At 38.5% G+C, this 24,814-nt stretch overlaps 1 protein-coding gene across 1 annotated transcript in view; it reads left to right on the top strand.

Moving 5' to 3' along the window:
* The window catches only part of LOC130072016 (nck-associated protein 1), a 37,227-nt gene that overhangs the window by 4,571 nt on the left and 7,842 nt on the right, over positions 1–24,814 (top strand). The window contains exons 6-23 of the mRNA XM_056236892.1: positions 258–414; positions 604–660; positions 757–960; positions 1,366–1,498; positions 1,851–1,932; positions 2,419–2,477; positions 6,014–6,159; positions 6,766–6,898; positions 11,516–11,635; positions 12,876–13,015; positions 13,456–13,587; positions 14,966–15,184; positions 16,426–16,556; positions 16,707–16,804; positions 19,129–19,222; positions 20,018–20,100; positions 22,892–22,972; positions 23,044–23,137. Of these exons, the coding sequence (XP_056092867.1) occupies positions 258–414; positions 604–660; positions 757–960; positions 1,366–1,498; positions 1,851–1,932; positions 2,419–2,477; positions 6,014–6,159; positions 6,766–6,898; positions 11,516–11,635; positions 12,876–13,015; positions 13,456–13,587; positions 14,966–15,184; positions 16,426–16,556; positions 16,707–16,804; positions 19,129–19,222; positions 20,018–20,100; positions 22,892–22,972; positions 23,044–23,137 (2,163 nt within the window). The remainder of the gene's footprint in view (positions 1–257; positions 415–603; positions 661–756; positions 961–1,365; positions 1,499–1,850; positions 1,933–2,418; positions 2,478–6,013; positions 6,160–6,765; positions 6,899–11,515; positions 11,636–12,875; positions 13,016–13,455; positions 13,588–14,965; positions 15,185–16,425; positions 16,557–16,706; positions 16,805–19,128; positions 19,223–20,017; positions 20,101–22,891; positions 22,973–23,043; positions 23,138–24,814) is intronic.

Here is a 24,814-nt window from a genome sequence, read left to right as displayed (position 1 = left end):
AGTGAAAGGTTTAGTCCTCAGTTGTAAGTCGCTTTGGATAAAAGCGTCTGCTAAATGTAAATGTAATGTAAATCTGAGAACACTACATTCTCTGTGGAAAGGATCATCAAATAAACCACAATATTTCATGATTTATATAAACGACACTCTTTCCAGTTGTCGAAATCGGTGAACACAGATCCTGTATGGGCCTGGGTTTTTACAAATGTAACAGGAGTGTATGCGGTTTGTAACAGTCTCTCTGTTCTGTGTCCTAGTCGGGTTCATCTTGTGTCATGCAGCTCTAAACAGTGACCCTGCGGCTCTCAGTTTGTGGAAGTTGGCTCTTCAGAGCAGTTCCTGTCTCTGTCTGTTCAGGGACGAGGTCTTCCACATTCACAAAGCTGCCGAGGATCTCTTTGTAAACATTCGCGGGTCAGCAATTTCTACTGGCACACACATTCTCAAGTTTTCTGTAATTAATTTGCATATAGTGTGTAGCGTTTATATAAAATATTTAAATGATCATAATGTGGTTCATGCATATATAGCGTGTCTTTGTGTTGTGTAGATGTATATTATGTTGTTGATTGTGTTATTATTTGTTTTCTCTACCTTCTACAGTTACAACAAACGTGTCAATGACATCCGTGAATGCAAAGAGTCTGCTCTGTCGCATGCGTAAGTGGCCTCTTGGTATTTCTGAAGATGCCATACTATAACAGTCATCACTCCCCTATCTTTGCAGTATCTGTATTTTTTTATCATTTGGTCCAGGGGCTCCATGCACAGAGAGCGCCGCAAGTTCTTGAGATCTGCCTTAAAAGAGCTCGCCACAGTTCTAGCGGATCAGCCAGGTTTACTGGGTCCCAAGGCTCTGTTTGTGTTCATGGCTCTCTCCTTCGCCCGTGATGAGATCATTTGGCTGCTCAGACATGCCGACAACATCCAGAAGAAAAGCACAGATGACTTCATTGACAAGTAAATCCAATTCTTATACCTTAAATGTATGCTTTAATGAGGCCTTATGCTACGCTTTTGTATTTTTAAATTTCACCCCAAAATTCCATGATTCAGAGGGTTTTTTTTGTGTGTGATTCACTGCAATTTGCTCCCATATTGCATTACACATGTTATTTCAGTATTATGTATTTACTGTTATAGTATTTATTCATATTTTCAATGATTTTTTATTTTTTCATTATGGTTTCATTTATTTTGTTCTTGTCATTTTGATTAGTTTTTTAAATATTTCTATTCAGCTTTAATATATTTGTGTCATTTATTAAAAAAATGTTTAGTAATTGTATTACTTTAAACATTTCAGTTGCCAAAGTTTTTTCATCTAATATTTATATTTTAATTTACTCCTCCTTGTTTTCTCAGGCACATTGCAGAGCTGATCTTTTACATGGAAGAGTTGAGGGCACACGTACGGAAGTACGGCCCGGTGATGCAGAGATACTATGTGCAGTACCTGTCTGGCTTCGACGCTGTGGTGCTCAATGAGCTTGTGCAGGTGAGACTATCTGCTCTGTGGATCCAGTTCTCCTTTCTACTGCACTAAAAGGACAAAGATCAGTTACACAGTCTTTGGAGGGCAATTGCTATTTGTAGTGCTCTCATGAGATGATGATCAGTCATGTGCAGTTGGGTAGTTCAGACATGAGCATTAGTCACATTATGAATCATTCACATTGGGCGTCTAGAAGAACATGAGGCGAAATACATGAACTTCACCACTAGATGGAGAACTAGTATTGTCATTCAGTTCTGAGACGGCAATCAGCAGCGAGACTTGCTCATCATGGAGTTTTAATTTTAAAATGCACACACAATTGGTAAAATAATCATGTCGTCTTCTCTTGTAGAACCTGTCCGTCTGCCCAGAGGACGAGTCCATTATTATGTCATCTTTCGTGAACACAATGACCTCTCTCAGTGTTAAACAAGGTAGAGAACCTCTCTTCTTATTTAAACATTTGTAATGTGCTAAAAATTGCATGAAATCAAAATTGATGTCCCTGGTCTTATTTATCAGATTCATTGGTTTGTTTAATATTTGCGGATCATGTAATTTTATTCATGGTAAGAGCATGGATCACAATTTAAAAACAATTTATATATTAAATAATCATGGTCAGTGACTAAATTTAGCATAATCCAGCCAAATAAAATTCAGTACTACACAAATGAAAAGTAATGCAGAAGTAATGCATACTTCAACGTTATGGACGCAAATTAAAAGATAAAATAATAAAAGTCTGACTGGCATCATGCAAAAACAGCTTCTCATCATATAATTATATTTTATATATTCAAATTGTCCTGTAGTATGACACTGGGACTGATGTACTTATTATTTATCGATATAATATTGTCTCTTGTTGTTTGTACTCTGTCTCAAAATAACTAACTTTGTATGGGTGTGTGTTGCAGTCGAAGATGGTGAAGTGTTTGATTTCAGAGGGATGAGGCTAGACTGGTTTAGACTGCAGGTAAGATGATCTCAGTCGTCTGAGCCGGGTCAATACATGGTGTTTGTTTCCTCTGATCCTAATCAGGCATAATTTACAGCTCTTATCTTTGCTTCCCCCTTACTAATTAGCAGATGCTGGTTAACGTAACACAACTAATGCTCTCACAGTTTGAGATACAGCGCAACAAAAAGTTTCATGCTGACAAATGTTTCTTGCAGAAATTTGCTTATCCTTTGTCTTTTCGAATGAAAGCAATATTTTTTACATGCTGTATGAAAAATGACTTAATTTTGAATTACTTAGAAATGAACCACAATGCATGCTGTTCTTTTGAAGCTCTGATTATTCAAGAAGAGCCTGCGCCTTTCATCCAGGCTCAAATAAATCAGACTTCGTCCCTGTGGAATACAGCACATTTTTTTCATCAAGTAACAGTACATGTGGGTGGGTGGAAATGGAAGCAGCGATGGAGAGACAAGCTTGTTCATGTGTTTTTGAGGATCTGTGTGAGTGTGTGTGCACCTCAAAGGCCCATGGATCTGGATTGCAGTCTTTGGGATCGTCCAGTCTGCTCTCAAATGCGTTTCCTGTGTGTTGGCCTGCCCAGTCCCACAAGAGAGAAGCCATTTGACCTCTTCCCTAAAAGAATGTTCTGGGTTCAAAAACTTTATCAACAGAATTTGAGGCATGATTTTGATATGAGACCATGATACCACAGAACTTTTTTTCCCCTATGTCCCTTGTATGTAACATAGTTGTAGTTAAAGCACTTATATTCAGGGTCTTCATGATCATGGAAAACCTGAAAAATAATGGAAATGTATGGAAAAATAATGGAAATGAATATGCATACAGTATACTGAATTAACATACAGTTTACATAGGGCAATTTATACTATATATCATATTTCAACTGGTTGATTGTTTGTATCATTGCGAAATGTAAACTATATCACCCTGCTCTAATCTGTTAAATGCGACTAAGGCATAAAGATATTATAAACTTTAACATGATTTCCTGTAAAGCTGCTTTGAAACAATATTTATTGGGAAAATGCTATATAAATAAGTCTATGAGATTTGTTGGAAATCTTGGCATTTTTATAGAAGTGAATATATTTTTTTTTTATTAAAATGCTGTCTGTGAGTGCTGTCTCTAAACTTAGGAATGACTCACTAAAGTATTGAAAATTTATTTTTTGGGAACCGTTTAAATTTAAATATTCAGTTTGCATGAATTTGTTGTGCATTACTGATGTAATTTCTGTCAGTGGAATTTGCTCTATTTGAATAGTTCCTTTCTGATAACCTTGTCATGTTAAAGTTACCTGGTTTAGTGACGTTATGTAGTCATGAAAAAATGTAATAACTAAAAAAAAAAAAATGTAAAAACTAAAATTGCAAATAACTTTACACAGGCATGGTCAGCAAATGATTTTGTCTCACTCCATCTCATATGATTGAATCAGTGTGTTTACTGTTCTTCCATTATGCAGTTACCACAATTTTTGCTTTATCGGACAGACTATTTTCTGTGGTAATGCCACAAATTCCACAAAAAGAACTTATTTGCATTGAACCCAGAACATACCTTCAAGAGCAGGCCTCAACCTCTTCACACAGGAGGGTTTCAGTTCACCTCTTCAGCAGGAGAAGCTGCTATCAGTGGAATGTGAACATTTCTCACAGCTGAACAACTGTTTTCTGTGTTTGGACCTTTTCCCACTCTCCATCGCTCTTTTCGCAGCCAGAGTCCTCTTTCACATGGCCACAAAAACAAATCGGCCCCAATAACAGCAGCGTTTATTCACTGTGCAGCCTTGAGCTCTGACTGCTCTTAGTTTGCCAGGACAAAGCAAATTCAAGGATTTAAACCGTCAGCTATAGAGCAGCGGAGTGTGTTTGAGGCTGTTGACAGTTGTGGGTGTGTGGATGTGTATGTTCAGCTATGTAGGTGAATTGCACGAAAACATGTCTAGGTCGCCTTACCCCAAAACCAGAAGAAAGAAAAAATAATATAATGAAATTATACAAATATTTTTTTTTTAAATCAGAAATATTTTTTTGATTAAATTATTTAATTTTATTTTTAATTATTTAATTGTATTCTCATTATTATATTATATATATTTTTTTATTTTTTATTTTTTTAAATTATATTTTTTACTGTATTACTGTAATAACATTTTTTTAGAATGAGATTTTCCATCTGTCTTCTATTGTTTTTCAAAACAGGTGGTCCACCCCAAACTTTAATTTAAAAAAATTAATACGTTTATTCAGAGAGTACGCATTAAATTGATCCATAGTGCCAGTAAAGACATTTATAAAAAAAGATGCAATGTTATTTTAAATTGTAAAAATATTTCACAATAATGTTGTTTTACTGTATTTTTGATCAAATTAATGCAGCCTTGGTAAGCATGAGACTTTTTATTAAAGATAATTTAAAAAAAAATTGAACGGTAGTGTCATAAATGTATAGTAGCCAGAAAAAAGAGATGGGTAACTGGTCATGAAAAATGAATTACCGGTGTGACTGTTTTCGTGAACGAAACCAAGCAGACTAAAATGTCACAGATGTGTAGAAAAAGTCTCTCTGTAGGCACTAGAATCAGTCACTACTCCAAGTTTGACAGCAGCGAGTTACTCTAAAGAGCTGCCCTGACTCTGCTCTCTAAGCAGGGATGCCCCGTTCTCTCCTTAAATTTAGCATGCTTTCTTCTTGTTTAATGGACCTGTTGTTGAGCTAACATTTGCCAGTATATAACAACTAACGGTTCACTCAGTTCATGTCTGCTCGTCTGCATTTGGCCTCTACGTTTCCAAAGGTGCGGTCCTATTTATCGCTATGGCCGATTAAACTACCAGCAGCAGTCTGCAAATGTTCATCTAAAAATAAGCCCTGTTTTTCAATACTTTTTCTGCTCCACAGTGGACTTCAGTGCTGTACGATATGTTTATTGTCGTTCCCCGGACTCCATAACCACAAGCTTTGTGAGTTTAGCACCTGCTGGATGTCATGTGGCATCATCCTGGCATGCCGCGCTCTTTGAATTGGCCGATCTTTAGATGATGAAAGCCAGCGCAGGGCGTGTGCAATCCGTGTTTTGGTTGAGTTTTCTCACACTTCTTATGTTCGAGTTGATCGCACTGGCTGGCACAGCTGTTTCGCTGGGGGAAAAAGAGGGGTTTTGACTTAAACACCAAAGAGAATCTGTTTTGCATACAGTCTTCATTTGATCATGTATGCTAGAGAGGAAATTGTGTTGGTTGGACATTGTCTGGTTCAAAAGTATCAAGTTTACAAAAATATTTCCCAGAAAGCCTTCTCAGAAGTTAATGATATGGTAAAACATCAAACCACACTTTTCTTCATACTCTGCCCTGGTCCAGTTTCCAATCTGATTCGTTGCTCTTCATTTGCCTGAGGATTTGCTCATGGAAATCAAGCCCACCAAGCTTAGCCTTTGAGAAAAGTTGTCAGAATAATTAATGCACTTCTTATTTGATTCCAGATCAACTCTAATGATGATGTTTTCCTCTGTGCTTAGGCTTACACCAGCGTGTCCAAGGCCTCACTAGGACTGGCAGATCACAGGGAGTTGGGAAAGATGATGAACACCATCATCTTCCACACCAAGATGGTGGACTCTCTGGTGGAGATGCTGGTGGAGACTTCTGACCTTTCCATTTTCTGGTATGACTTCACATCAAAGAAAAGGTCATTCAAAGAAATTACATTAATGTGTAGAGTAGAACACTGAATAGACCAAAAGTGGCTTTAGAAATGAAAAATTCAGAAAATGAAGACAAATGTTGACTTGCAATTCGTCAGTTAATTTTGCAGCTGCTCTGACAGGTTCATTGAATGATCTGGTATTTGCATTCAAACTTGAGTTTGAATTTTTTTACCAATATATTTTCATTTATTTGTGTATTTTATTCATTTAATTGTCTATTGTAGCCAGCAAAGACCATGCAAAATTGATTTATTTTCCTGTACCCTGCCTTTTTTTCCGAACTACATTTTAAGTCACTGCAAGCTCACAAGTTGGGCAAAATATGATTCCTTTTTGCCGTGACTCAGCAGTGGCACAGGAAACACTGCTTAACGCCAGCTCCACAATTGGCAGAAGCCATATCTGTTCTCAGAATCCCATAGCAACTGTCTGTTGTGCCTCTTGTTTTTAGATATTTCTTTTTCATGCTTGGTGGAAAGCGGACAGGGGCGTTTCAACTGATTAGATATGACTGTACCAGACGGTGAAGTGAACTGGCAACTCATTTTCTCTCTCTTTGATAGCTTTTACAGCCGCGCCTTTGAAAAGATGTTCCAGCAGTGTCTCGAACTGCCGTCCCAGTCTCGATACTCCATCTCCTTCCCTCTGCTCTGCACCCACTTTATGAGCTGCACCCATGAGCTCTGCCCTGAAGAGGTGAGTCGCACTGACCTGGAATCAGTCCAACAGGCCCCAAGAGGAGCACAAATATCAGATTCACTTCACAGGGTTCGTACAGAGTTTTGAAAGTTTGAAAAATGCTTGATTTTAACCGTTATGTTTTCAAGGTTTGAAATGTGCTTGAATTTTGATTATCATCCTTAAAAATGCTTGATATTTTTTTTCTTAGAACATCTCGATAAAAAAGAAAAATCTTCCCTGAAATATAACCTTTAAAGATCGAGTCGTGGATCATTTGCGCATCATTGCGTTTGAGCATGCGTTCCCGAATACAGTTCTCTTTAGTGGCATATTGCACTTGAACTGTCAGATTCTTTATACGAGTAGATAAGAGATTATGTCAGTTATGTCTTAAGTGAATGAAAACATTTGGGGGGGGAAATCTGATGCGTAACATTATGTTAGACCTGTGCATTAGGTCTTAATAAATCTGCTACTGTTATTGTTAATCAAACCAACAAAAGAAAAGAGGGAACCTCTCACTGCTCTTGACTAGGGCTGTCACTTTACGTTCGAAAATCGATTGCACAATCGATCGGACCAACCAACACCAGTTTCGAAAACGAAAATAGGGAATCGATTTTAACAGCCTTTTTTTTTTTTTTACCAAAAATGTGTTTTAGGTGGACAGATCAATACAGTACACAGAACATGTAGGATGTTGGAAAATAACAATGTCTTTTCTGTTAACCAAAAGCTTTTTAATATTCGCTATTACTTCAATGCAAGTGAACAAGCGCAGCGTTATTTGTTGACGTGTGTTCAAGTAAGCCAGAAATGCGCAGATTCTGCGCAATACGCTGTATTTAATATATCATGATGAGGACTCATGAGTTGCGAATGTTATTTGCGCAGATTTGGCTTACACGAACTTCCCCAGCAAAGTGAGGAAACATAGAAACACGCCAAATTGGCTGGTGATTTGACAGCGTTACCCACCAAAGTTCATTCTTACCCGCATTTGGCGGGTTGGAGGGTGTTAATTTCAATCCCTGAATGTTGCACTCCTGTTTGTCATTGTGCACGAAACTTCACGCCAATAAATCATCAGAAATATTGCTGACTTGTGCGCGTCTCAAGCGCCCTCTTTTCGTTCGTCCTAATGCCTGTTAGTTGTCTGTGGATTTGCTTATATTTGGTGTTGAAAATGGAAACGTCTTTAGACATGAAAAATCGATTTTACAATCGATTCAATGAACACTTATGTCTCAAAAATCGAACAGGATTTTTTTCACAAAAGTGACAGCCCTACTCTTGACTGAATAACTTTTGTAGCTTTAATAATAATCAGTTTATTTGCAATTATTACAGTAAAGATTATGCAGTGATTATTTTTAGATTTGATTATTTAATTTCTGTATTATTTCTTACTTGAATGCTTCTGTTAAAAAAAGTAAAGCATTGTTAATTTCATTTGTTTCTTTCTTATATTGTATTTGTTCTACTGTTTGTTAATTCTTAATAACAAAGACAAAATAACAAGAATAACTATATTGTGATTGTTAATATAGTAATTATTATTAATATAAAGAATTAGTGGAAATGATGCATCGTAATTCATTGGGAAATCATTTTATAATCAAATTGTTGCCCTCTGAATCGTAATCGAATCATGAGGCAAGTGAAGATTCACAGCTCTAGAAATTTGAGTGTTTACTTTCTTTTCCTACATTCTTTAGTTTTAGTATCCGGATTGGCAGCGCAGCTGAAGGTTGCGTTCATGTTGCGCCCTCTACTGTACGGCTCTGAATTTGTCTCGTTCAGATTCAGAATTTGTTTCATATTCGTCTTGATCTTCGTGTAACAATGTTTTGCAATTGATTATTGTATATCGTATATTTGCATATTGTATATTTTCTTCTTTTGGAAATGGAAAGCAATTGGATATGTAAAATGGATTTTTTTTTCCTATTGCTGTTGGAGCAAATGGAAACACAAACTTATATTTCCTATAGTCTCCCATTTATATAGCAGTTCCTACTGTAGTTTACTTTTCAGCTGTTTAGCATATAATGTACACGCCATTATATTTACTGAACCCTTGATAATTCACCTGTACCCACCCTTGTAAAGCACTGCTTCCACTGCTTAAAATTGCTTGAAAAGTGCTTGAATTTCACTCTTAAAAATCTGTACGAACCCTGACTTCAGTAACCTTATCTGAAAACAGTGCTTTATGACATTTTTTGTAGGTATTACTGAGAGTAGTATTGTGAATTTGTATTTGTGAAATGATTATATGATTGTTATCTCTAAATTTATTTATTTTTCTCTGAAATGGCCATTTGTAGATTCAAAATGTTTAATACAGTAAAACAAGTTTAAGTAAATAAACAAAAATAAATAATTCTATATTTAATATTTATTTATATATATATATATATTAAAGAATATTTACCTACATGTATTTTTACTGAAGTATTTCAACTTGCCATATGTGATTCTGCAAACATTTTTGCAGTGATTACTTAGGTGAATCGTTTAAAATAATTCATTCAAATAAATTAAATTTACCAGTTATAACAGTTTTTGGCATTGAAGTATAAATCAGACATTCTTAACTTCTGTCATTGTGATATTCATGATGTTAATTTAAACAATCAGTAATATCATCACAAATATTTTGTGAATTTTCAGTATATCATCCAGCCCTAGTCTGTAATGAAATGATAATTTTAGCCTCATGTACTTGCTTTCATTGACTATTATGAATCAGTTGACACCTAATTTATTTCATTTGGTCAGAATATATATTCCATTTGACTTGTCCTGAAATCTCTGGTTTAGCCTAAATGCAGACTCTGTGTTTTGGGGGGGAAAAACTGTTTTATGTGTCTGCGAATGTCCCCTAGTGAATATGGCCAGTGTTACTTTTGAGAAAAGGAGTTTGGAAAAGATCTTTCTTTTCTCTGTCGGGTCTCGCCTCGGCTTAGCTGCGACCCATGCGAGGGTTCAGGATGGAGTCGTACTGTGAATCCGGAAAGCTCCATGAGTTAACTAGAGCTGGAATGTCCCAACACGCAGCATTGAGCACTGTGGTCCATGTATCAGGATGTGTACAGAAAACCAAATGCTGAAAAGCATGATTTATTAAATCTGTAATTGAACCATACACCAGTGCAGCTACCCAGGCTCCCCAGGGGCATATGGAAGCCCCTCCGCACACACGAGGAGCACAACAGATTCCTGTTCCCCCCCGCCGGTATATGGCCAGCACATTCACCAAGTGTTTGTTCCTGCCAAACATCGTGCCCTCCAATATCCAATTTAATTTGGTAAATAAACCCACATTTTCACTCCTAATTGGTGGACAAACGGCACCCAAACAAACAGCACAATGAGAGTTCTCATGTCATTGCAGGGCCTGAACATTGAGCTGTCTGAGAGCACTTAGAGGAATAAAAGAGATTTATTGAGCCATAGAAGGCTTGGGTTTCCCTTATTTAAACATGAAACTCCCTCTCTCAGCATGTCTCTGAAATGGTCTTCCTCCTATGTCCACTCCACACAGCTTTGGACAGCTGCAAGCTTTATTTATGTTGGAAAAGCACTAAAAGTTTCCAAGAATATTTCCATCCTCGCACAGAAAACTTTTTACAGCGGTTTAGAGAAACAACAAAAGATTGCGGCGCTTCAGCAGAGGTTAGCCTCTGCATCACGTCGGATAGATGTGTTATTTCCAACCTGCACCGTCTCAGACTCTGCCCTCAGATGCCCACGAGGAGCGAGGCAGAATATTTGGTCCTCGTCAAATTGGAGTTGAACCAACGAAGCTTTAACTGACACTCTTTGTTTGTCACGAAGAATGACCGGCCTCCTCCATCTTGTATGGATTTCGTCAAAACGCACAGGGGCAAAGTTTGTTTTGCATTAGTAATTTAGAGAGTATGCGCTGTTTGCTCTAGGGAGGAAGTTGAGGCAACAAGACCAGCTGGGCCATAACAAAAAGCCTCACTTACACATGGACAGGTCACAAACAGCACCTCACTGTTAGCCAAATCCACCTGAGAAGCTTATGTTGGAGTAGATTCAGCCTCTGACAGGACCATTTTCAAATAAATTCATGCCAGTTAATGGCATGGTGAGAAATTGTTTTTCCACCCTGGTCCAATTCTAGTTAATTCATTTATTAAAATTAATATATGGGTATACGTTTGGGATCAATTTTCTTTTTAAGGTCTCTTATACTCACCCAGGCTGCATTTATTTGATTGAAATGTCACTAAACTCCACTTAAAAACTGTGGCTGGTCCCTTTATATATCCATTGGTTGGCCCCGTCCTGTATTATTGGCTGGTTCTTGGCCATTATTAGGCCCTGTTCGCAGATGGTTTTTCCAGGTGACCAGCTGAGCCAAATTATTAACTGTTGATTATAAAGGATAAGGATGTATTTCCTGTACCTATAGCAGAACCAAATATAATTGCAATTCAATTTGGTGCAAAAATGACACTTTACACCTGTATTAAGCACTAAATGAATGCTACAGAGTGGAACGTACTTTATGCTGAAAATCAAATGTCTCGCTTAACATTCGGGTTGTGCTAAGGGAAGTCTCTCCACTAATGTCTCCATGTCTGTCCCTCCCTGCAGAGGCACCACATCGGAGACCGCAGCCTGTCCCTTTGCAACATGTTCCTGGACGAGATGGCCAAGCAAGCCCGCAACCTCATCACAGACATATGCACAGAGCAGTGCACCCTGAGCGACCAGGTCAGTGACGCACACATGCTTTCAGCGCTGCCAAAACACAGAGGGACTTTTGGGAGTTCTGGAATTTTCCATGTCATATCTGGGATTTTAAGAAACTTAACTGGGTTTACAAAGAGTTCTGCAAATTCACCAGGAATGTTCCATTCCGTTGCAATATGATCGCAATGAAATTAAACGGTGATTGATTCGCTGGACACAGTTGGCAGCACTGATTCGAACACATACAGTCAGCTTTAATGAATAAACTTATTCTCACCCCCCTCTGGTGAATGTAACTGTCATGTTGTAAGCAAACAGGACAGCAGCTCATGAGTAACTTCCCGCTTTGCTCATGTCTGGGCTGCGGAAGGCACATTTGTCTTAAGGAATTACAGTCTTAAGGTCAACATGAAACCTATTTTACTTCTCTAATCTGACATATCTCCAAGTGAAACAAAGATATTTATTAGGCAAAGACTTGGGGTAGGACTTGATTTTATTCATCAGGAATTGATTGGATGGTGAAAAGTGGATGTTACAGGTGGTTGGGGGAGGGATGTTGAAAAGTAAGAGGAATTTGGATTTGTCAATTAAAAAGAACAATAAATTCAATAACCTGTTGTGCCTCTGACATGATTTTCGAGTTATTGTTCTTTATTTATATATATATATTTACAATATACAAAACTGTTTGATATATCAAACAAATATGTACATATCACAGAAACGTTTCTCAGTTAATTTCAAGACAAGTGATTCAGTAAGTCAGTTAAGAACATCGGTGACAAATTCATTGATTCTGAAAATCCCATGAGTTTGAGACTTGAGTGATTAAGTCTTTTTGAGTTATTCACTAAAATAAACTCTTAAGAGTAATTTGTGCATGATATGGACTATACTGGCCACGCTGTATGTTACTGCGTGCAACCAGCGAGGATAATGCAACAGATATATATTTATTAATTGGCTATATTTTATTACACAAAATCTTTCATTACACCCAGTTCAGGCTGCAAGCTCACAATTTATTTTGCCATGGTGCTGTATTTTATTATGTCATAAATCATTTGGTTCTGGTATTTAAAACAAAAATTTACAATTCCCAAGTCTATGCACACTTATTTTTTATTATTTGAAATAACCTGCACTGATGATTTGTGCACAATATGACCAGGAACTTGTATTGGGAAAGAAAGTAGGGTCAATTTTGATTTCATGTTGACTTTAAAAAGGGTCCTTTTCCTGTTGTTCTTCTGTGCAGCTACTGCCAAAACATTGTGCCAAAACCATCAGTCAGGCCGTGAACAAGAAGTCGAAAAAGCAGACGGGGAAGAAAGGTGAACCGGAGAGAGAGAAACCTGGTGTTGAGAGCATGAGGAAGAACAGACTCCTGGTCACCAAGTAAGGATGAAACTTACTCTCCTTCTATATCTAGTCAGCACAAACGGAGTCAATCCTTGTTGCTCATAATGTATTTAATGTAGTCTGGGTCATGTGGTCTTTTACTTTGTTCTAGTTTTTGTAATTGATGGTTTTTGTCGATGAGGGCATGTCTGTGTCCCTATTAGAACTCACCAGTAGAGAATCACTGTGTTGAACAAAACCCACCTGGAGGCTTTTACCTATTATCCTCCCATACGGCAGACATTCAAACAGATCCTCCATATAATATAAAATGGATTTATCCTAAAGCCTGATGTGGACACACATGAGCAGTAGTAACAGTATGGGAGCGGTGCGGCCCCATGGTGAGCAGTACTGTTGTGCTGGTTAAGCTTTAGCTGATTGACTGTATAATCTGAAGGAAATTAGTTTTTAAGGCTGTCGTCTGGTTTTTACAGTCTGGACAAACTGCACACTGCTCTCTCAGAGCTCTGCTTCTCCATTAACTACGTCCCTAACATGATGGTCTGGGAGCACACCTTCACCCCGCGCGAGTACCTGACCTCCCACCTGGAGATCCGCTTCACCAAGTAAGTCAGACTTTCATCTTGATGGTTCAGACAACACACCACTTTTGATCAATTGAATGCATCCCTGCAGAATAGAAGTATTCAATTCTTTAGAAATAAAAAAACCTTACTTACCCCAAACTGAATGGTTTGAATGGTTATGTTTAAGAGTTTCCTCAAAATTATTCATATTAAAAACAACTGAGGAATTAATTATATTTTTAAATATATTGCTGATCAATCTTCTGAAACGTGTGGGTTTAAAGATCACAACAGCCTGAAATGAATTTGGCTGCTACCTATATAAACACATCACTGCTCATTTTATCTATTACGTTACCCACAGTCAACCCTTCGCGATGAGGTCTGTCCGCAATCGTTCCGCACTAGCATCAATCATATTGATTTGCCTCATAGGGGAGAGTTAGTGTTGCGTTTTATGTGAGGGAAAATTGTCTTCCAACTCTCCCTTATTAATTAAGCTGAGAACTCAACGGCTTAAAGAGCCTCTTGGGTTTATTGTTCGATTTGTGTAATTTATTGGACTAGTGGTGAGAGTTTGGGTTAGCATGATTTTTGACACTGTTCCAGAATAGAGCTTGTCCAACTAAATAAACATTGGGCAGAGGAATAACAGGTATTTTCCACTGTTGGACTCAAAACTTTGACGCGGATGCATTGGCTGGCCCCTCTCTCCCGGGCTGTGAACCCCTCATGTGGCCGTGCTTCTCAGCAATGAGAGGCCCTGTTAGCAGATCTCACCACCCAACCATGTGCTGTTATTACCCATTTCCATCTGATTGGGTAAATAGCCTTGATTCAGGTCAAAGCATTAAAAGAATATTTTGTTGTTATGGATCTGTTTATGGTGGCCACCATTGCTTTCCAAACAACACCACATAACCACGTCCAAATTGACCCCGTTTACTTTCTTAACATACAGTATATTCCAGGTCTTACTGCGCATGATTAATTGGTGCATGTTATTCCAAAGAAACCAGCTGTCACAGATTTCTTTCTTTTTTTTTCTCTACATTTTTTCTAATATAATATCCTGTTTTGTTTGGAAATATTCTACTAATGTAGTATTATTGTTTATTATTTATATCTGCATATTTAGTTGGAAATTATGTAAGGCAGGATTTTATCCATTGGTTTTTTTTATTATTTGATTGTATTGATTATTGTTTTTAAATGATTATTATTAGGCTATTATTTTGTTTTCTTCCTGCTTGGTCTTGTATACATCAGCATTAATGCTGTTTCCGACGCAAGATACGTTTTGATAAAACATTAAGAGAACAAACACTTTGTTCCTTTAGAAGTACATGCATCGATTAATCATGCACAATAAAACCAGATTTTTGTCTTTCGTTCTGTCTCTGTAACTGTCGCTCAGATCCATAGTTGGGATGACCATGTACAACCAGGCCACACAGGAGATCGCCAAACCATCAGAGCTGCTCACCAGCGTGCGGGCCTACATGACAGTGTTGCAGTCCATTGAGAATTATGTGCAGATTGACATCACCAGAGTGTTCAACAACGTGCTGCTGCAGCAGACTCAACACCTGGACAGCCATGGAGAACCAACCATCACCAGCCTCTACACCAACTGGTGAGACTCTATATGTCAATGGCCACAGTTATTTCAGAGCTTAACTTTTGCTTTTAGGATGAATGGCTCTGTCCAAAACCAAGTATTCTGCCTTCATAGGCTGCTGCTTAGACAGCATCTCAACTGAAATAGAACCACTTAAGTGACCGATTTAGAGCACTCTACATAGGCAGCAACAAATGGCACCCCGCCCTAACTCAATGCTTTGACTTAATTTGAATAGAATTGTGGCATTAGCATGTTGTCAAGCTAACAATATGATGCTCTAAAGGCCCCAATATACTTCAAGTGAAATTGAATTGGTGTCGTGTCATTTCAAACAAAATTAGGCCAAAACAAAGTTTGTTTCGAGAGTTCGAAATGACTTGCCAAAATGAAATTTCTGGAAAAGTCCGCTCTAACGGGTAAATACCAATGGTCCGTGACGATTAAGTAATAAATAGGTGTGCTTTGGGGCTCCTCCTCGTTCAGTCCATCGAGGTCAGACACGAGGCCCCGATATACTTCAAGCGAAGTCGAAGAGTGAACTGGTGTGACGTAATTTCGAACAAAATCAGGCCAAAACGGCTTGCCAAAGCGATCTTTCCTGAAAAGATTGCTCCCACTGGTAAACACATTCAAACTACCATTGGTCCGTGGGGATTACGTAATAGGTAGATGCGCTTTGGGGCTCTGCCTTTTTTGACGTGGAAATCTTTTCCGGTTCATTTCATGTTTTTCATGTTTAATACTGTATAGCTGTTTGGTTTAAAGCAATCTATTGTATTAGGTGCCATATAAATAAACATGACTTTACTTGACTGGAGTGCCAAATTACAGCGCTTGTGCAGGCATCTATGATCAGATGTTTTCTTAACTGCTGTTTTCTCACTACTGTCATTTTTGTTGTGTGTTTATTTGGTTATTGTGACGAAAGCGCGCTGCACATATTTACAAATTCATCTAAACGCTGCTCTCAGCAGCGTGGGCTGCGTCGGGAAGTTCGCTAACGGTATACCGCTGCAAAGGTATTTTGAACTGCTTTTTACCCTTAAACGAAGAACAAAAAAAAACTTTGCTGTGAGTATATCGGGGCCTTTCAGCTCCAACCAGCTCCAGCTCACATGCCTGAAAGTTTATAGTAATCCTGAAGACCTTGATTAGCTGGTTCAAGTGTGTTTAATTATCATTGGAGCGCTCGAGCTGAGTGTGAGACCACTACCTTAAAGTGAAACATTGGTTTGGTCTTAATCTGTGCACAGGTATCTGGAGACTCTACTGCGGCAGGTTAGCAACGGTCACATCGCTTACTTTCCTGCCATGAAGGCCTTCGTCAACTTGCCCACAGAGAATGAGCTCACCTTCAATGCAGAGGAGTATTCCGACATATCTGGTGAGGGGAAAAAAGCATGCCACAAAGACACATTTAATAAAAGATTTCCTTGTTTAGAAACATTCCACAATGTTTTCTTCAGATGGACGTGATTATTTTCACACTCAAACTGCCATAGCACATCTAAACGTTCTTGACTTTGTCTCTCAGAAATGCGCTCACTGTCTGAGCTGCTGGGTCCATACGGGATGAAGTTTCTAAGCGAGAGCCTCATGTGGCACATCTCTTCCCAGGTGGCCGAACTCAAGGTGAGCAATAGGGGTCTCTGAGGTGAAAGGTCACATCATTAGGCTTGTCACAGTTCCAACTTGTTTGCCTTCCTCTGAAAGTGTTCAGAAGCACAGTTATTTGTTGAAGACTGCCTGATCCTCTTTTCAACAAAATGTTAAACAGTGATTCCCACAATCACTTTGACTCACCGGCAAATCCAGACTGAATTTGTGGAATTTTATTAATTTATTTACTTAATTAAGGGTTGGCATCGTTTTTGTCATGAAGTGCCATTTTCAAGTTTCTGAGTTGATCACTGTTCCACAACCCCCCACCTCACATAAACATATTTTAAATATTCATAATGGCTAACATAGAAACAGTGCTGAACCTTAAATATTTCTGAAGCAATTTTTCATAAAATTTGTTTGACTTTTTTCAAAATTCTATAGTTTGTTTGTTTTCAGGTTTAAATTAGACTTTGAAGAACAGATTTCCAATGGTCCTATTTACACCTGGTCATTCATGTGTTTTTCCATTTACATTAGGCAACGTAACTTGTGTGTCCGCAAAACTAATAAAAATCTAATCTTCAATTCCATGTCAAATAAAGCAAGAAATGAGCTTAATTTTATTTATCATCAGCTAATTTTAAGATCAGAGACCGCAATTGGAGAGAGAGAGAGGGAGGCATCAGCACTGGCAAGATTTAGTGTGCTACTTTTAATGAAGACGACTGTGTGTTGAGCTTCAGGATGTAACACTGAACTTTCAGTTTTATTTGCGGCAGGCTTGCTAAAGAGATGCTCGGCTACTCCTCTACGGTGATGTGTGCTGCAGTAGCACTGTCATATCTGGGTACCGGGAGCCGTTATAACACACTCTCGCATGTTTAGCTTTTACCATTTTAGGAGGAGTAAAATTTACATGTGTGGCTTCAACAACCAGATGTATTTTGTCCAATTTCATCTGGAATGTGAAAAAATACCCTCTCTTTCTGTCTTTTTATGATTGGATAGTTATCCGATCAGAGAAAACACATGAAGTGACCAGGTACACATGAACGGTGTTTCCACATGCATTACAATCATTTCGATGTGTGTAGAATATATAATAGGACTCGGTGTACTTTGATGAATATCTCCTAAATTTACAGCATTGACTATGTACCGCGGAACAAGCTGTAAGCTGTCAGTCAGTAACTTGTGTGCATGGGATGCGCAGTCGCGCTAATGGTGTGTCAGAGCTGCACGCTTTCATTGACTTGCACAGTTTAATTCTCACACTTTAATAGAATGTGTAACTCCTACTTTAATATAACAAGCTGTATTACTATGAGGAATGATTACCTCAAAATGTAGATCTGTGTGTAGGTATGAGGTACTTTATCTGAATGAAATACAAACACCTCTCTTGCTTTTGCTTTTTGCTTTCTGCGGATTTCTGCAGCCACAGATTTCATGTGGGCCTGCTTACCGGGAACAGTCTTTAGGTAGCACTTCCCCTCAGTTATTGCATAACATTTAGACAACGACAACTAAGAACTGTCAGCAATGATAGATTAACGGCAACTATGATCAAACCTGAACCAAATCCTACTTTGATTACATTGAAGGCCAAGTCTTCCTCATGAAGTATGAATGGTGTATTGTTTGCACTCCCTGACATAATGATGTAGGAATGAACTGTTTTTTTTCCTCTTAGCCAGAGCATCTGCATGTAAAGCCTGGTTTTTTTTCCTTCAATATATTTTATTCAATAATGGTAGCAGGTTTGCAAATGCATGATGTATGTAATTGAAACAGCCTTCTGTATTTATAAAAGTTTCTTGAGAAACAAGAGCCAACCAAAGTGTGTAAACACAGGCTTTTAACTTGCAAACTTCTCTCCCTCAGCTGAAAGTAATTTGGAGGAAAAAGAACCAAGTTTCCTATCTGACCCACAATCAGCTGGGGAGTGAAATGGTTTATTTTGCATTTCAATTCTGTGCCATGTTCACCAAAAGACTTGAAATATGTTTTCTCTTAGAGCTCAAATTACGCAAATCGTTTGTTGACATGCAAACTCGTGCTCTTGCATTTCTTCACAGTTCCCATCTCAGGCGATTTCATGCGGCTACTGTTCAAAATTGTTCATCTTTGGTGTTAAAAGTAATGTTCTGGGTTCAAAGTTAAGTTCAGTCGACAACAGTTTGTGCCAACAATCACATTAAAAATATTTTCTGGTAATCAACATTGTCATAAATGCTGTTGTTAGATTGTAATGCCTTTAAAGTTGCATGTAGGTTATTAGGTCCTCCCGTGGAAGGATGTACAGACTTTTTTCCTGCTTATTCAGCATACGTCTTTTGTTGCCATTACAGAAACTTGTGGTGGACAATGTGGAGGTTCTGACCCAGATGAGGACCAGTTTCGACAAGCCGGAGCATATGGCAGCACTCTTTAAGCGGCTCTCATGTGAGTATCCATTGTAGGACTTTTATTTATATACACTAACTTCAAAAGCTTAGGGTCAGTAAGAATTTTTTTTTTGTAATTCATACATGGATCCAATAAATTGGTCAAAAGTGAAAATAAAAGCATCCTGAAAAAAATGCATCAAAGTACATTTTTTAATACAAATAATTTCAACACTAAATGCAATAGTATATAAACTAAATTCGTTTTTTTTCCCCGCCGATCTAGTTCAGGTGAATCTGCCCATGAACAGCAAAACTGTGTTTGGTCACTTTGTATGTCACTTTTCTTTCTGTCAAAGTGGCAGTTTTTGGCCAGAATTAGCTATAATGAGAGAAGACTTACATTTTGACATAGTTTAGTTTAGTCATAGTTTTGACATAGTTTTGACAAAGTCATAATATTGTGAGGCAAGGTCAGAAAAAAAGGCAATTTTTATTAGAATATTTTAAAAAAAATACATTTCCACTCATGTCCACTTACCACAGGTTAAGAAGCACCGTATTAGACAATAGCTGTTTGGAATTTCATGGTATGATTTTTGTAATAACACCCACCCAGCACTCCCCATGGGAGACAGGACCCTCTACAGAGAGCTATTTATGGTATTTGTTATGGCTTGTCCTCATACGATCATGTATTACTAAGCTCAAATGTGAGCAGGAATTTAAAAATCCCGTCTGAGGAATGTGACCCATATACACACCACCTGCAGACCTATTTTTAGTGGTTCTAAAGGACGAAAATGTCCTATTTTTGGAAGTTATTAATAAGACGTGTCTTCTATTTCTGTAGCGGTTGACAGCGTGCTGAAACGGATGACCATCATCGGTGTGATTTTGTCGTTCCGCTCTCTGGCTCAGGAAGCTCTCAGAGATGTGAGTTGTTATGCAGATATCTCGTCTCGTTTCTCTCACACTCACATGGCCAGCACTTCAATTCAACGGAGGGATGGTGTACATCTCATAGCTGAGATCTTGCTAATTCCAAAACTGTATTACTCTTTTCTACCATTTTTTCTAAAATGTTCAAGCTGCTATTTTTCCATAATGCAGGCAGTGATTTGTACAACCAAGCTCCAAAAAGGACAAAAAAGCAGCATATAAGGGTGTACTCGCACTAGGTGATCTGAACCGTGCCCGGGCGCTTTTGACCCACAAAGTCTGGTTCGTTCGCTCCTGGTCTGATCGCTCCATACCGTGCCCAGGCGCGGTTTAACCTGTTTAACCTTCCCTGGCCCACTTGGAAGAGGTGGGCCAGAGCTAAATTCAGACTAAATTCAAAGGTTCAGTTGGGCTCGGGTGCGGTACCCATGTAGTGTGATCGCTAACCGCGACGGAGCATGGAACAGCTGTATGCTACTGTCATCATTACGACAGCAAACATCTTCTATTACGACTTGGACAGAACCCTTTCAATTAATTTAATTAATTTGAGTGTATTTAGGTTTATAACGGGTCTGCTTCTCATCTTATTGTCGAACAGGAATGTCCCCGGGGGGACAATCACGCACAAGGCAACAGTGCCTAGTGTGAGTACACCAAGTAGTCCATATGACTAAATTCAAAGTCTTTTGATGTCATGTGATGTCTTTGTGTGATGAACAGAGCTTCTGTAGTTCTCAAATCTCCTTTGCATTCTTATATATTCAAATCAGTGTTATTAACTTAAACTAACACTATTAAAAATAATTTGTTCATACAAATAAAGCTGAAATAAAATTAAATCTACTGTATTATTAGTTGAAAAACTTGAATGAAAATTAGAAATGTTGCCTTTGCAACTTACTAAAATAAACATTTAAGTCAAAGTACTACAATTAAACAAACTAAAACTGAAATAAAATAAATGAAAGCAAAATTGTATTCATTTTATTCGTTTAAAAATCTAAACCCCATAATATAATTATTAAAAAATTAAAAACTTAAATTAAAAATGAATATAAAAATGAAAGTTAATTTATAATATTAATAAATACTATAATAGTGTATAAATTATGCTAAAATTACACTATAATAGTGTATACATTTTGCTAAAATTACACTGATTCAAATGTCACCTGAAGATGCATCAGGTTTGGTTGTCACGTGTCACATGACAAGTTTGAATATGAAGTTTGAATCAATGAGATGTTAATGAATGATAATTGAATTTTTTTTGCCCATTTACAATCATATGTTCATATACACTCACCGGCCACTTTATTAGGTACACCTGTCCAACTGCTCGTTAACACTTAATTTCTAAGCAGCCAATCACATGGCGGCAACTCAGTGCATTTAGGCATGTAGACATGGTCAAGACAATCTCCTGCAGTTCAAACCGAGCATCAGTATGGGGAAGAAAGTTGATTTGAGTGACTTTGAACGTGGCATGATTGTTGGTGCCAGAAGGGCTGGTCTGAGTATTTCAGAAACTGCTAATCTACTGGGATTTTCACGCACAACCATCTCTAGGGTTTACAGAGAATGGTCCGAAAAAGAAAAAACATCCAGTGAGCGGCAGTTCTGTGGGCGGAAATGCCTTGTTGATGCCAGAGGTCAGAGGAGAATGGCCAGACTGGTTCGAGCTGATAGAAGGGCAACAGTGACTGAAATAACCACTCGTTACAACCGAGGTATGCAGCAAAGCATTTGTGAAGCCACAACACGCACAACCTTGAGGCGGATGGGCTACAACAGCAGAAGACTCCACCGGGTACCACTCATCTCCACTACAAATAGGAAAAAGAGGCTACAATTTGCAAGAGCTCACCAAAATTGAACAGTTGAAGACTGGAAAAATGTTGCCTGGTCTGATGAGTCTCGATTTCTGTTGAGACATTCAGATGTTAGAGTCAGAATTTGGCGTAAACAGAATGAGAACATGGAACCATCATGCCTTGTTACCACTGTGCAGGCTGGTGGTGGTGGTGTAATGGTGTGGGGGATGTTTTCCTGGCACACTTTAGGCCCCTTAGTGCCAATTGGGCATCGTTTAAATGCCACGGCCTACCTGAGCATTGTTTCTGACCATGTCCATCCCTTTATGGCCACCATGTACCCATCCTCTGATGGCTACTTCCACCATGTCACAAAGCTCTAATCATTTCAAATTGGTTTCTTGAACATGACAATGAGTTCACTGTACTAAAATGGCCTCCACAGTCACCAGATCTCAACCCAATAGAGCATCTTTGGGATGTGGTGGAACGGGAGATTCGCATCATGGATGTGCAGCCGACAAATCTGCGGCAACTGTGTGATGCCATCATGTCAATATGGACCAAACTCCCTGAGGAATGCTTCCAGCACCTTGTTGAATCTATGCCACGAAGAATTGAGGCAGTTCTGAAGGCAAAAGGGGGTCCAACCCGTTACTAGCATGGGGTACCTAATAAAGTGGCCGGTGAGTGTATATCATATGGTTTTGGAAGACTTGTTGGAATATAGTAATATAGACTATAATTAATGTTTTTGTGTGCTTTTTGGAGCTTGGTGGCATAAATCACTGTCAACTTTTATTGTAAGGAAACAAGCAGCTCAGACATTCTTCTGACTTTCGTGTTTGAAGGAAGAAAGAAAATAATATGGCGTTGGAATGAGGTTGAGGTTGACAGTTAACTATTCCTTTGTTTGGAAAGGTTGTTGCACAAATGAGCTCTAATCACAGATGTGTCCTTTTCTCCAGGTGCTGTCCTGCCACATTCCCTTCCTGGTGAGCTCCGTGGAAGACTTCAAAGACCACATTCCTCGTGAAACTGACATGAAGGTAGTTGACTTTCAGGCTTGCTGTTGGCAGTAACAATGGGCCGCTGGACCTGAAATTCTCCCTTTTCTCAGGTTGCCATGAACGTGTATGAGCTGTCTTCTGCCGCAGGCCTGCCCTGTGAGATCGACCCTGCTCTTGTAGTGGCTCTGTCTTCCCAGAAGTCTGGTAAGTTATTTAAGACCATTTGAAATTTGGCAATCTTTTTTTTTTAACACTAGCTTTCAAAAGTTTGGGGTCAATAATAATTTGAAACAGTAATTAATAGGGGTGTAACGGTACATGTATTCGTATTGAACCGTTTCGGTTCGAGGCTTCCGGTTCGGTACGCATACAAACCGAACGATTCTTTGGACCATTTTTCCTGCCGACAAAATCCGCGCTGGCGCGATCACCACAACGTTGCGCAACATCAAATGGCAAACGTAATGAAAGCGGAACGAAACTGCGCTATTGTGCTTCACAGATCGTTTATCAGTTCGGAGCAGCAACATATGTGCAGCGGGAGCCGATCTCGATCAAGCGACACTGTTACAGCCGTTACAACACAGCGCTAAGAGATCCAGTAAAGAAAACATTTGAGTTCGCCACTGAAGTAATAACATCGCTGCCAGATATAGTGAGAAGCATTCACATTTCTCCGTTATTAACCGTAGATCTCTATTAGATCAAACAGCGCTGACGTGGACACCAGGAGAAACATTGTGCCGTGAATGAACTAGTAATAGGCTACTTTACGTCCACAGACCAGCAACATTCACCATGGATTTAATATAGTAACAACACTAACTGTAACCAGTTTGGCTGGAATAGTGAAATGCTTTCAAGTACTTCACACATCTTTTTCCAGCACTTCAAAACTCAAATATTATATAAATAAATAGCCTATATGAAGAGTTCAGATGCAAAAGCCTCTATAAGTGCCATTTGAAATTTTCTTCTAGAATGATCATTTTTATGAAGCTTGTATATTTAAGTTCAGTAATTTCACTCAAATGACAATTAATAGGTAATCTTCATTGCCATTTAAGTGAAATTACTGAACTTAAATATACAAGCTTGATAAAAATGATCATTCTAGAAGAAAATTTCAAATGGCTTTTGCATCTAAACTCTTCATATATTTAAATGTTATTTTTAATGTGATGACCAAAACATTATTTGTTCATCCTTCAAAGATGACCCCCATTTATAAACCTGAAAGTTTCAAGATGAAGGAAAACTCACACTTATTTAAAAAATATTTTTTCTTTTAACAAATAGGAAATTTCTCTGGCATTTCTTACTTTTTGCTGTATCGAAAACGTACCGAACCGTGACTTTAAAACCGAGGTACGTACCGAACCGTGATTTTTGTGTACCGTTACACCCCTAGTAATTAATAATTAATGTGAAACAGGGCTCTCAAGTGTCACGCATTGAGGGTGACAGTAACTCATTTCGGTCTTTTGTCACGCACTCCCACCACACATTGTATTTCTCACACGGAAAAACTATTTATAATATATTTAATATGCCGCAGCGCCCAAAATTTATCTGCCCGCGCCGCTCTCACTATGGAACCGGCGGGAATCAAGCGCGTCTCCCCCGGAGTTCTTAGTCGAGCCTGCCACTTATCAGCCAATCAAAAAAAAGAAAGGGGCTACAATAGCCAATCAGAAAATAGCACTATTGTATCTGGGTAAGATTTAGCGCAACAACCAATGAAAAACATATCCTGGAATTGTTCAAGTGATTCTGCAACAACATCTTCCGAAAGTTTCATTCACCCACAGAGGAAACCACTGGAGCTCTGAGCATCACTTTGAGCACAGAGTAAGTCATGATCTCCTGTTTTAATGTTAC

The sequence above is a fragment of the Rhinichthys klamathensis genome, unplaced genomic scaffold (assembly GCF_029890125.1).
Source record: "Rhinichthys klamathensis goyatoka isolate OS25496 unplaced genomic scaffold, OSU_Roscu_1.1 h1tg000471l_1, whole genome shotgun sequence".
Taxonomy (NCBI): Eukaryota; Metazoa; Chordata; class Actinopteri; order Cypriniformes; family Leuciscidae; genus Rhinichthys; species Rhinichthys klamathensis.
This window is presented reverse-complemented; position numbering and strand designations above follow the sequence as displayed.